Source organism: Pan paniscus, chromosome 16 (assembly GCF_029289425.2).
Source record: "Pan paniscus chromosome 16, NHGRI_mPanPan1-v2.0_pri, whole genome shotgun sequence".
NCBI lineage: Eukaryota > Metazoa > Chordata > Mammalia > Primates > Hominidae > Pan > Pan paniscus.
In genome coordinates, this window is record NC_073265.2 from 53,293,826 (window position 1) to 53,307,355 (window position 13,530).

At 50.7% G+C, this 13,530-nt stretch overlaps 1 protein-coding gene across 5 annotated transcripts in view; it reads right to left on the reverse strand.

Moving 5' to 3' along the window:
• DAPK2 (death associated protein kinase 2) overlaps positions 1 to 8,081 on the reverse strand; it is a 139,167-nt gene extending 131,086 nt beyond the window's left edge. For 2 of the 5 annotated variants that reach the window (XM_063596704.1, XM_034938909.3), the window contains exons 1-2: positions 7,824 to 8,081; positions 1,704 to 1,801 (exon numbers count right to left, since the gene is read on the reverse strand). In XM_063596704.1, the coding sequence (XP_063452774.1) occupies positions 1,704 to 1,795 (92 nt within the window). In that variant the 5' untranslated portion in view covers positions 1,796 to 1,801; positions 7,824 to 8,081. The remainder of the gene's footprint in view (positions 1 to 1,703; positions 1,802 to 7,823) is intronic. The other 3 variants (XM_063596705.1, XM_034938910.2, XM_063596706.1) reach the window with 3 other exon arrangements.
• Positions 8,082 to 13,530: the final 5,449 nt, after the last annotated feature.

A 13,530-nucleotide genomic window follows, 5' to 3' on the forward strand; every position in this document is an offset into this window, starting at 1 on the left:
GTCCTCTTCCTACCCCTTCACCAGGCCCAAGACTGGGAAAAGTCATCCCCCTCTGGGGTCTCTGCAGTTATTTGCTCCCCCACCCACCATCCAGCCAGCCAGGACTAACTCCCTGATCTTGAAGCACCTGCTGCCTTTCATTCTCTTTGGAGTGAAGCTCTTCTGGCTTTGAAGCTCTGTTTTATCTTTGAAAGTTTAAAAAAAAAAAAAGTAAGACAATTAGTCCTGACATAAGAGTTCTATAAAGGGAAAAAAACTCCTGTTTTGCCTGTTGGATACAGTAGACACTTGTGAAAGGAAAATAAATCTTGGGGCCCCCACATCCCTAAGCTAAAGGGAAAAGTCAAGCTGGGAACTGCTTAGAGCAAACCTGCCTCCCATTCTATTCAAAGTCACCCCTCTGCTCACTGAGATAAATGCATATCTGATTGCCTCCTTTAGAAAGGCTAATTAGAAACTCAAAAGAATGCAACCATCTGTCTCTTATCTACCTATGACCTGGAAGCCCCCTCCCCATTAGAGCCTTCCCATCTTTGCTTAGAGTTGGAGTTGTCCCGCCCTTCCAGACCAAACCAATGTTCATCTTGCATATTTGATTGATGTCTCATGTCTCCCTAGAACGTATAAAACCAAACTGTGCTGTGACAACCTTGGGCACAGGTCGTCAGGACCTCCTGAGTCTGTCATGGGCGTGCGTCCTCAACCTTGACAAAATAAATTTTCTAAATTAACTAAGACCTGTCTCAGATTTTCTGGGTCTACACACTCTAAATTCCCATATTTTCATGCTGCGCTGTGTGTGAAGGGGTGAGGCTAGGTGCTCTGATGAGCATGTGTGAGTGTACAAGTGCCAAGCTCATGGGAGAGGGCATAACAGGTGTGCAGGTGCAAAATGGACTGGTCAGAACCTTGGCTATGTCACTCACTGGCTCAGCAACTTTGGGCAACTTGCCCAAACGCTGGACCATAGTTTCCTCATCTGGAAAAGAAGAGTAAAAATAATGCCTATTTCATGCATTGTTGTGAGACTCAAACTTCAGGACTGGTGTTTTGTAATCACTACACTACCACCTAAATATTAGCAGCTGGTAGAAATGGAAGGCAAGAAAAGAGCTTCAGAAAATCTTAATTTCTATCCAAATCGTAACGATAGTACTTTCAGATCTGATTTTCACCCTGGCTGTGTTCTGGGCTCAGCAAACCTGAAAACGCACCAGTAACAAAGATCCCAGGAAAACTTCATGATGGGGCTCGTGTGGCTGGTTACTCAACATAAATCCATTCTCAGGAGGATTACCTCACCTCCCATTCAAGTTCTGAGCTTAAAACAAAACCCTGGGAACCATGGAGAATCCCAAGTGAGACTCAGAAGAAAACCAACAAGTCAGGTCTCCATCCAGAGCCTGGGGGAGCTTTATGAAAAAAGTAGCAGATCAAACAAGAATCATAAAGGTTGTCCCTGCCAGCTAGATTATGCTGAAAACACAGAACTCAACAATTCTCGTCCCTTTTACTGGCAAGTCATTATTTCCAGAGCAATGACTATGTGCAAAGTCACCCAGGCAGGTGAATAATCCTCAGGCTCATTTTTAAAGCTTCCCACTGGTCCTGTGGCCCTGCCTTCCAACACCAACTGACAACTGTGCCATAAGAAGCATGACTTTGGCTCCCTCGGCATCCCCCCACCTCTCACAGTCTCCTACCTCCCCAGCTCCTCTCCGATGTCATAAAAGTCTTCCACCTTCTGCTGCTTGAATGGCTCCATGTTTGGACTCCTCATTGAGGCCTGGAACATACAACCCTGAAATGGGAAGAAACCCATGGTTAGGACAGCCATCCAAATTAGCACAAGCCTAAGAGTCTAAGGCCTAAACATAATTGGCTGCAAGGGAGCTAATAATTTAGTAATAATCCACAGCCTTCGTTCTTCAAGAACTGCCCTGCTCAAGCCTTTTCTCAACTGCAGCTGATGATGTATGGTTCTTATTTGATTTATACGAATTCAAAGTTGTTAAGGAGACAGGAAAGGAGAGCTCCTCAGGTCTTCTGATCTGTCTGAAGAAGTTCAGAGAAACATCCATCGTGAACTTCAGCTATTTGTTTTCATTAAATTCAAAACTACTGCAAAAAGAGGCAGCTGTTGTACAGTTTTAAAAAAAAATGGCCAGGCACAGTGCTCACAACTGTAATCCCAGCACTTTGGGAGGCCGAGGTGGGTGGATCACTTGAGGTCAGGAGTTCGAGACCAGCCTGGCCAACATGGTGAAACTCCATCTCTACCAAAAATACAAAAATTAGCCGGGTATGGTGGCACGCACCTGTAATCCCAGCTATTCGGGAGGAGGCTGAGGCACAAGAATCACTTGAACCCGGGAGGCAGAAGCTGCAGTGAGCCAAGATCGCACCACTGCACTCCAGCCTGGGCAACAGAAAAAAAAAAAAAAAGCACTAGCTTTAAAGTCAGAAGTCCTAGGTACAAGCCCGAGTCTTGTTTGGGTAAGCCACCTAAGCTGCCAGAGACTTAGCTTCTTCATTTGTAAAATGGGGCTAATACTGTAAAATCAACTTCAAGTCATGAAATTATTTTGTAAACTAGAAAATGCTGTTAAAAGGTAAGGGATTATCATGACCTCAGCTCCCTCAGGTGTTGTACCACCCAACTGCATGTCCAAACTAATCTGTAAACTCTCTCACTCATCACCCCCAAAGGAAAGATGGACAGGAGGAGTGAGGCAAATTCCAACAGGCACCAGGAGTCAGTAGCCTGAGGTGCTAGTTCCAGCTTTGCCTACTACTAGCCCTGTGATCTCCTTTCTTGTTAGAAGGGCCTCAGTGTCCTCATCTGTAAAATTGAGCCAACTCTGCCTGCCCCAGGCATCTCACTGAAAGCCATAGGCCAACTCTGAGCCATGGGGAGCACTTACCACTCCACCAGAAAAGACTGTCTGCATCCTCTCCTGGGATCCCTCTGCCCCAAGAGGCTTACCCATTCCTGGGACAGCCATGTGCCACTCTGGACAACACCCCACGAGCAGGGCGCAGGGCACAGTCTGCAAATCACAAGAATAAAACCAGCTGCCTGTGGATGTGTCTTCCAAGGGTCTTTAGCAAAGGCCTGTCGGAGCTCATTTTGGTTAGCACTGGCAGCTTTTCTGCTGACTGCCAATCAGATCCCAACCACATAAGGGCTCCACGAACCCCAAAAGACTATTTTCACCAGGGTGGGTGGAGGCACCATTACATAAGGGCACATCTCATCAATGCCAAGTGGCTGGAGCTGTCCTAACTCTCAGCAGGTGTATACATTTCACCCTCTTTCCACCACTTTAGCCCCCTGCAAACCAGAGCTTCATGACCAAGATGCCGCCTGCCTCTCTCCCTTCCACCAAGGCACATAGAGCCTGAAGACCCTCAGGCAGAGCTGGCCTGGTTCCCAGGGCTTACTCTCGTGGTCACCTGCCTGTGGGTGTCCAGGCTCCCTCATGCATCCTCCATGCTTGGCCAGGGCTGGAGCAAGCATGAAATAGTGAAAAGAGTAGGCTCCAGGAGCCCCAGTTCCAGACTAGCGTGAGTGTATATTAGCCCTGTGACCCACAGCAGGTGGGTACCCTCTCTGGGACTCATCCCCTCACCTGTAAACAGAGTGATACTATCTATATCACATACTTCACACATCCATGTGGGGATAAGGATATAAACTACTGTACAAATAAGAAAGATGATTATTACTGTGATTTAACCCATGTCAGGGAGCCCTCTAGCAAGTTTAGCTTGACCATAATCAGAAGCTCGACGCCCCTCATCCCCAACATCCTGGCAAATCTCCCGAGACTGGCCCAGGGAGTAAAGGGAGTGCTATCTACCATCTTCTTTTCACTGAAAAAAAAAAAAAAATTCCTTCCAAATAAACAATTTGGGTCAGGTCCTGCAGGGTGGGGTTACCAATTTCACACAGCTAGGAGCAAGCAGGAAACTCCAAAAAAATTCTGTTGGCAGAAACCCTGAGAGTGGTCCCAGGAACAGCTAAGATTTCCCATTTGGTGAGAGGCCAGCTCCATTTGCTGAGAGCAGGATTCAAAGAAGCCCCAGTTCCCAGCAAAATGGTGAGCCTCTGCCTTGGGCTCTATATCCTGGGTGGCCAGGGTTAGGGGTGGGCCCCTTAGGGACAAACTAGGCCCACCAGTTAGGCTTTCGCTCATCTTTCCAGCCTTTGCCCCCTCCCTTATATATCCTATATTCCAGCCAAAGTTGACCTTTCCCATTCCCCTAAAACTTTCATCCCTGCTATATCTCGGCTGAAGTGGGGCCCTTGCCAGGGGAGGCCCAGCTGGAAAGCTCTGGAGAGTGGGCATAACTACCCACTTCCCACAAGACCTAGCCAAATGCTACCGTCTCTGTGTGGCTCCATGATCCTTGCCCTCCCAAAAGCAGATGACAATTCTCCACCTCTTCAAGTTCTCCCAGAGTGCTCTTCATACATTTTTAGGGTTCAAGTTGATCATATTCTGGCTTATGTTTATGTCTAACCCAGAGGGAGAGAATTGATTCCATAGTCATCATACAGAACTGGGTTTAAATCCCAGCTCTGTCACTTACTGGCACATTGTGCTTAGCTGAGCACAGGATAACTTTTGAGTTTCACATTCCTTCCATGGAAAATGAACGTAAGACAATGTCTAGTGTTGGTGAGTATGTGCGGCAACTAGAGCTCTCAAACACTGCTGGGAGGGGTATACACTGGGACCACCACTTTGGAAAACTGTTCGGCAATTTCTTTGGACATATCTAAGAGAAATGCATGCAGATGTTTTCCCAAATGATCCACGTTAGAATGGTCACTGCAATACTATTAGTAATACCTAAAAATTGGAAACAACCAAATGGTTATCAATAGAAGACTGGATAAACAAATTGAGGTACTATATACCCATACAATGGAATCATTATACAGCAATAAGAATTAACAAACTACTGCTACCTGCAACAACATGGACGAATCTCAGAAACATAATGTTGAATGGAAGTAGACAGACACAAAAGACTGCATACTGTGTGATCCCATTTAGGTAAAATTAATGCATGGTGCTAGACGTCAGCAGAGTGGCTATCCCCTCACTCAGGGGATAGTTGGAAGGGGAGCTTCGGAGGCTTCAGAGTGCCAGCAATGTTGTTTCCTGATCTGGGTGGTAGTTAGATGGATATATGGGATGATTTTGTATGTGATCAAAATTTTACATAATTTTTAAAAATGAGACTAATGTGAGACAAATGAGATAACCCACGTGTAATGTTTTAAACGGTCCCTGGATAACGTGAATTCCTTCCCTCCTCTTTGTGACTTGGAGCCCCATAAGGGCAAGAATTGTGACATTCCTACCTCTGTCCCCTTGTCGTAGGCTAGTACACAGTAGGCACTATATAAGTGTTGGCTGATTTTAACCTAGTTCCCCAGCCTCCTTTCTCAAGGCCGCTGCTCAGATGCTCATCAGGTAAAACAACTGATAGCCACTTCAAGCACTTTCCTAACACCTCTCCTAAGGCGAATTTGCATTTTACCAGTTTAGAAACAAACTAAAGGGGTGAAACTGAAGTGGAATTATAGTCACCAGCTAGGACCCAGATAAGGAGCCAGAGGCACAAGGACCTTTCCAGCCTCGAAAAGCTGAAATCACATGTCAGAGGGGAGGGACACAGTTACAACTTTTGGCCAGAAGCACAGGCCATCAGCTCCAGATGCTCCCAGGATGATACCCACCTTAATGCCCATGTTTCTCCTGATGGAGTCCTTGGAATTCAAATTCCTGCCTACAACTCTAATACCAGGCAACACTTCAGGGGGCTACCACAGATTTCCTAGAACCCCATACATCATCTATTTAGGGATTTTTAGAACTGCTTCAGGATCACCAGGGTGAGAAGGGGAAGCCAGAGCAGTTCCATGTTATCCATACTGTATGTTGGCGTTCTGGGTAAGAATTCACTGTGAAACAGAAGTTTGAAAACCACTGCTGTCTGGTCTAACCCACTTGTTTTTACAAGAGGAAGCTGAGATCCAGAAAGGGGAAGGGACTCACTGAGCATCATACAGGTGACCCATCCCGCTCCTCTTCCCAGGGCTTCTTCTGTTGATAGCCACCCCAACTCCTCCAAGATGTCACCAGGGTTGGCAAAGTCAGTGGCCTCCTGAGGGACAAGCTAGGAGGAGGTGTCTAGGGCTGGAAGATCACCTCATAGGAAACTCTCAACACTCAAGAAGCCCTCTCCACCACTGGCCCAGCTCACTCTGCAAAGTGAACTCTCTCAGTTCCTCATCCCACCTTACCAAGTGCAAGTGAGTGAAACGGGACCACAGCAAGAGGGCAGGCAATGGTTGGGCAAAACACACACGACTGTCTCATTACACACACCCCCATTAGGAATCATCACACTCAGGCTCTGGAGAGGCTGCCAACAGAAGGGATGGGGCTCCGGCATTACAGAGCTCCTCTCTACATTCCAGGCTTTGACCCATCACAGTCTCCAATGAGGAAGCTGGGGCCCACAGAAGGTCAGCCACCTGCCTGAGTTGACACAAGAAAAACTTGGTCTCTCTGGCAAAGATCCAGCTCCCTTGGGAAGCCTGCTTGTTCACCCCACAGCTAACAAATCGGGAGGCCTCAAGGAGGTGGGCAGGGTCAGTGCGGGTCTCATTCCTGCCAGCCAGGAACTTACCCCAGAGGAGCAGACCTCCAGCCACATCCACACACCCCTGACCCCTCTGCCCAAGTCTCCTCTGAAGGTGCTGAATCATCAGTGGTGCCACTTGAGGGTGCTCAAAAAACATCTTGGGAGATGAGCGGTTTGGGGAAGGACAGGGCTGTGAAGTTTGCTGGGAAGAGGCCAAGGCACCAGGGCCTCTTAGGTCAACAGGACTCTCCCAGGAATATCTTCCACAGAGGCAGTTGGGAATCGCAGTGTCAGAAACCAGAGCGGCTGCCCTCCACAGGATTCCAGGATACAAGATGTCAGGCGCTGTCCCTGCCCCTGCCCGCTTGCCCCCGAGGCAGCCAGCTATGGTGCCCTCTCCTCCAGTGTGCACAACTGCCTTACCATTACCTGCACGGCCTCAACGAGGCTCACCTCTCTGGACCTTGTTTTCTCTTTTGTAAAGTAAGAATACCAATTTCCACCGTGCAGAGTTACGGTGAGGGTTAGCCAGACCTATGCAAGCCTTGGGACCTCCAAAATGCCTAGCCCAGAGTCCTAGTCAACTGTTGGCAACGCCCTTCCAAGCCGTTCCACCCCAACCTGCAGCACACCTGCTGGCCGCCCCCACGCCCACCCTAGCTCTACCCCAGGCCGGGGCGCCTGATGGCGGGGACCCCAGCTTCATTCAGCCCCAGAGGAAGCTCAGACATCTGAGCACCCTCCTCGCATCACATCCTTGTGCCAGGCGGGAGCAAGAGGTGAGAGAGTCAGCCCAAGCTGAGAAGACTTGGCCGGGAGCCGGGCGTGCTCTGCCCGTTCCAGGGGGCCTAACTCGATGGACGTCCGTCTCCCATCTCCCTGCTGGGTGCTTGGCTCTGCCCGCCGCCTCTACCCTGTCTCCCAGGTCAAAGTGCCAGGCTCCGGAGGGCGCCCCAGGGCAGCAGCGGGCAGCTCCCGCGCTCGGGTGCCGGCCACAATGCCCCGGGCCACGGCGTCAGGCATTGGGGCGGCGGGCCCGGGATCTGCGAGCGAGTGCCCCGGATCTCTTCGCCCCGCCAGCCCCAGACCCGGGCGCTGCTGCCGTCAGGACGCGCGCCCCGTCCCGCCCGTCGAGCCCGCAGACGGGTACTACTCACGGCGGGAGGCTGAGCTGCCGCGGTCGCGGCCGCGGCAGGCGCGGTGGGAGCGGCGGGCACGGCGGGAACGGGGGACGCGGCGGGGTGCGCTGGGCTCGGCCCTGCAGTCTTCTCCTCCCAGAGCGCCCGGCGCCCGCCCGCCGAGCAGCCGAGGAGCCGAGGGGGAGGAGCGGCCAGCCCCGTCCCAGGCGCCGGCTGGAGGCGCGCCCGGCTGCCCGGGACGGGGCCCGGGGCGCCCCCTGCTGGAGCCCCCTCCGGACAGTACCGGGGCGAGAGCCCAGCTTCCCGGCCGGGTAGGGGACACCTCAGGGCTCCCAGACTCCCGGGAGAGCGGGGAGAGTCGGTAGCAAGACCCTCTGCGCGTCCCTACCGGCTCTACCGCGCACATGCTGCGTGGCCTTGGGCAAGTCGGCTACCCTCCCCCGGCCTTATCTGGAAATCGATTTGAATGAGCTTATACGTATGACATGGTCTGGCACAGTCCTCAGAAAATGGTACTTGTGTGCTCCTCTCCCCACCATACACACCGTGAGCGAGGAAGCCCCACTGAGGAATAGGCCGTCTCCTCCCTCCCAGCCAGAGCGCTCCCTACACCGCAGACTCTCCTGGAAACCTCAAGCCCACAGCGTACAGCAAGGTGGGGGCTGCGATGAGAAGGGCCGCTCTGCTCCTCACTGCCCCCGACCCAGCCTGAGAGCGGCCTGCCCTCGTTTGCCCTTTGTCCTGGCACGGTTGCTGAGTGAAGCCCCCATCTCACCATCACGCCTTCTCTAATAGAGGACTTGGGAATGGGTTCCTCTCTCTGCCCTCTGCCAAAAAATCCCTGAGGAAAAAAGGAATGAGAGTGAGGGGGTGAAGGGAGGAAGGAAGGGAAAACAGAACTTAAGCCAAGTTCATTTGTCTTATTTCAAAACAAGAGGCTGTTTAGAGGAAGCAAATGAGGACCCCTCCAACCCCTGGAATTTCCATCCCTAAGTCACCCATGGGGCTCCTCAAAAGGGCCTTAGATTCAGAGTCCTACCACCAGGTTCAAAGCCCTGCCCTGCCACTCCGCATGTGTGTTCTTGGGCATGGCTCTTTCTTCATCAGTAAAGTGGGAGAAACGCTCCTTCCGGTAGCTCCTAATGAAGCTATGGTGGGGCTGAGATGAGATGGAGTGTGTAAGATGCACCTAGAGGACCTCTACCAGTGTGAGCACACACACACCCTTCAGCCTTTTGGACATTGGGACAAATACAGATGGACCCCGCCCCCAGCTGAGCAGTGCCTCCGGGTCCAGGACATCCTCGGCAAAGAGTTCCTTGTTTATAAACTTCACAATAATTCAGAACAGCGCAGCCAGCGAGCCTCCTCTCCTAAGAGCAGCATGATATATAGAGTAATATCCAAGACTAGAGGTGGTTTCTGATGTCAGTGGACCTAAGGGAATGACACCCACTGGTGAAGTTTCACCAACGTGAGAAGTCCCCCACCAAACTATCCCTAAACACCTCTTCCTCCATTTCCATTTACCTATCACTGGTGACAAACCATTACCAGCCTTGGTGGCACAGGACAACAGTTTTGCTATGTTCATGCATTCTGAGGGACAGAAGTTCAGACAGCACAGTGTGTATGGCTTATTTCTGCTCTGCAGTGTCTGGGATTTCAACTGGGAACACCTGAATAGCTGGGGGCTGAAATCATCTGGAGGTTTCTCCATTCTCATACCCAGTACCTGGGCTGTGATGAATCCAAGGCTGGGCTCAGCTGACCCTGCTGATCACCTACATGTGGCCTCTCCATCTCTTTCCCTTGAGCCTCATGCTTAATACCTCATTGTCAGCAGCAGCAGCCCCTTGCATGAGTCAAAAGAGACATTCTTGAGTTTAGCAATTGACAAGTTAGTCAGAGTCCATTGCAGCTGGAAGGGTCATTGTCAATTGACCCTGGCCACTTTTCAGATGAGGAAACTGAGGCTCGGAGAAGGGAGGTGACTTGCCCAACAACACATAGCTGGTGAGAGGCAGAGCTAGGATTAGAACCAGGCCTCCTCCAGATTCAGTCTGGTGCCCCTTCCACTGTACCTGCCAGAATGCAACTATCTAGGAAGGTACCATCTGGAGATGCATCTTATGCTTAAGGTTGGGTGAGTTCATCAGACCCTCACCTGAGGGCAGTGACAGGGCACTGAACACAGGACCAAGGTGGCCATCAGCAGAAAAGGGGAGGCCCCAAGGACAGTGGCAATGAAGACACAAATTCCAGAATGAAGCCAGAGGCAGTCCAGGTATTAAGAGCTAAGAATTATCCAACTCAGTTCCAGTCCCTGCATGGTTCCCATGGCTGACCAAATCGAGTGTAAATGCCTCACCCTAGCATTTAAGGCCCCAACCCTTATTTTCCTGCTGTGTATGCACATTCCCTTCCCTCCTCTGCATGCACATCCAGCTCTTTTGCCAGGTTGGATTATTGGCTGTTCCTGCCTCCATGCTTTTGTTCGTTTCCACTACCCTTCATCCCATTCTACAAAATCTTATCTATCCTCTAAGAGCCTTCTAAAGTATCATGTCTTCCACAGAAACTTCCCTGGTCTGCCCTCTAAATACCTCTCTCCTTTGAACCTCACCACTCTTGGTTGGTACCTCTCTTGTCATCTTCCTTCCTCTATTTTAATTAGTGTCTACTTCTCCTTTTCTCAAGGGCAAGTACAATTTCTTGTCCATCTTTGAACCCATACAGTGCTTGATATCCCAAACCCAGTAAACATTTCTTAAACTGAATTAAGGAAGGTAAATATCACAAGGGGCCATAGCTGTCTTGTTTTCTATTGTCCCCTAAGAGCACCCAAGCACCTGGCACTTAGTAGATGCTCAATAATCTTACTTCAAGTGCTTCACTTCTAGGGGGATGTCATTATCCTCTTTTACAGATGATGTAACTGAGGCTTGGGAAATTTGATTTGCTCAAACTCATCCAATTTGTAAGTGGCTGAGCTGTGACATGAATCTTGCCTACTGGTCTCTGAAGCTATTCCCTCTGCTGCCTTCCCTCAACTGAAACTTCCAAGATTTCTAAAACAGTGTTAATCTGGAACTTTTCAGTCCAGGCAGTACATCAGAATAACTGAGAATAACATGGGGTGCTTAAAATCCCCCATGCTCAGACTGCACCCTACATCAATTACATCAGAACCTCTGAGGATGGGTTCTGGGTATCAGTTTTTGTTAAACTCCCCAGGTGATTCCCAGTGCACAGGTTGAGACCCAGTCTGTTCATGTCACAGAGACCTAGGGAAATTCTCAACCCCCTCAATGACAAACACATCTGAGTACCTGCTTTGTAAAAGACATTCCAAGGGACTGTGAGATGGTAGAGTCACAGGAGCTGTGCTTCCCAGGGATGAGAATACAAGCCCATAGATAAAGATGTAACCATGGCAGGCAGCAAAGGGCACTAGTCATGGTGATATCCTAAAGCATACTTTGGTGCCTGGCAAGTTTACAGAGCCTAAAAACCTCCTGACAAGGGGGCAAGGTGGGGATTAAGATGCTGCATGTTGGCCATGGCAGATGGCACCTGGGTTGGCTTACAGCATGTGTAGTGTGACGGCTAAATGCAGAGACTCTGATGCCAGACTGCCTGGGCCCACACTCAGGCATCCCAGCATGCAACTTACGTGCCCTGTGGTCTGGGGCGGGCTATTTGATCTCTCTGTGCCTCATTATCCCCATAGGTCAAATGGAGCTTATAGTAGCATTTATCTCTTGGGTTGTTGTGAGCATGCAGTTACTTTTCAATTCGATCAATGTCTGGCACTTGGTAAAGTCCGCAATGATTATTAACTGTTATTATTATTCCCTAAATGTCTGGCAGTAAGCTCCCCTGGGGAGGAAGTGGATCTTATTCATCTCTGCGCCCCATCCCACCCCTAGCCTGGCCCAGAGAATTGCCAAATGCAGTCTGAAATGCAGTCTTCTTGACAACGGGTCAAGTCCTGACTCTCAGGCTCTCGGCCAAGGGAGTGCACAGGTGATTCCTCCCCAGAGGGCTTGCCTACTGGGTGGAAGGCCGGCAGGAAGCTGCTTCTTCCCAAACTGACCTGGTGGCCTGGCTTCTCAGCCCTTCCCAGCCATGCCCACTCTGCCCTGTGCCATCTGCCCTCCTAGATGGGAGGTGTGGAGCAGGCTTGGTTTGGCAACCTTTCCTGCTACCCCCCCCACCCCCGGGCCCACTGGTTCTTGCAGCCAGAGGCAGCTGCTTCAGCCTCTAGCCTTGCTGGACTCAGCACCACAGGGATGGGGCAGGGAAGGGGAGGAGAGAAGAGAGGAAGGAGCTGGGGGATGGGAGGCCTTGCCTCTCTCTAGAGAACCTGGGGGATAGGGATTTCCTGGACATGTGTACACACTCATTTACTCCGCAAACATTCAATAGTACCTCCTGGGGTTATGTGCTGGAGTAGGGGCAAACAAAGACCCAATGCCATAAAAGGTCAGATCTACTCCAGAAGGAGCCTCCAGAGAAAAGGAAAGCTTGATTCAAACTTGAAAGAAGAGTAGGGATCACCGGGAGGAACAGAAAAGTCCACAGTGGGGCAAGGGAGGCAGGGCACATGGGGTGTGAGCAGCTGTGCATGTAAAGGGCTGCAGGTATGAAACCACTTGTCATTCACCGCCCCTATTTCCACCTGAGCCAGCACAGGGCCTACACTATGGGATCATGACCCATGCATATGCCATTGCCTTCTATTCAGGACAGAGGCTGGTGACACATTGTGTGGCCAGGACCCCTCAAACTATACCCACCTTTAGGGCTACAATATCCAACCACCTTCTTCTTTAGGCTCGGGAATCAGACAGGCCTATTTGTATTCCTGCTCATCCACTTTCTGAGCCTCTGTTATCTCATCAATAAAATGGGAATAATTACATCTTTTTCTCAGGGCTGATGTGAGGACCAGACTCACAAACACTGTGGCAGATGTTTGAGAGAGCACTGGCTCAGGACCATAGGAAAGGTTTGAGAGAGACAGAGATAAAGAGGGAGAGAGAGAGAACTGGCACAAATGTCAACCTCCCTCCCAAACCAGATCCTTCTATCCCTCAAGACAGTCGGTCACGTGTGCCCTATCTTTCCAGCCATGTTGTTCCTGCCTCTGTCTCTGAAATGCTTTCTTCTTTTCTCCTTTATCTATCCAAGGTTCAGCTCAATTCCAACTTCATTCATTCTTCAATCCTTTCTCGGTGCCCATTGGGCCAGACTCTGGGCTGGGCCCTGAAAGAAATGAGGCACTGGCCCTGCCCGCAGGAACTCAGAGCCAAGCAGAGGAAATACCCTGGGAACAAAATGCCTGGAATCCTGTGTTCTGAGGCCAGATCAGGGGCTAGGCAGATCCCAGAAGGAGCCCAGACATGGAAGGGGTGGACCCTGAGTGCCTGGAGGGTGGGCAGGGGGCAGGGAGACTCCTCAGAGGAAAGGACCTCTTCCTAGATCTCATTAGTTAAGAATTCACAGCCATATCTGCTGAGCTGAAGATATGATTTCACCTTTCTGTGTTTGCTAATGGGTCCCCTGAGTGACCCCTATCACCCTCCCCACTCTGTGCCAGGGATGTAGTCGGAGTCATCAGGGACCTTTGGTGGATCCATGCAGGAAGGATGGGTAGGACAGCAGCTCCTTCCACACCCCCGCCTGAGCTCTGACCTCTGTGTGGGCTGGTCCTCCCACT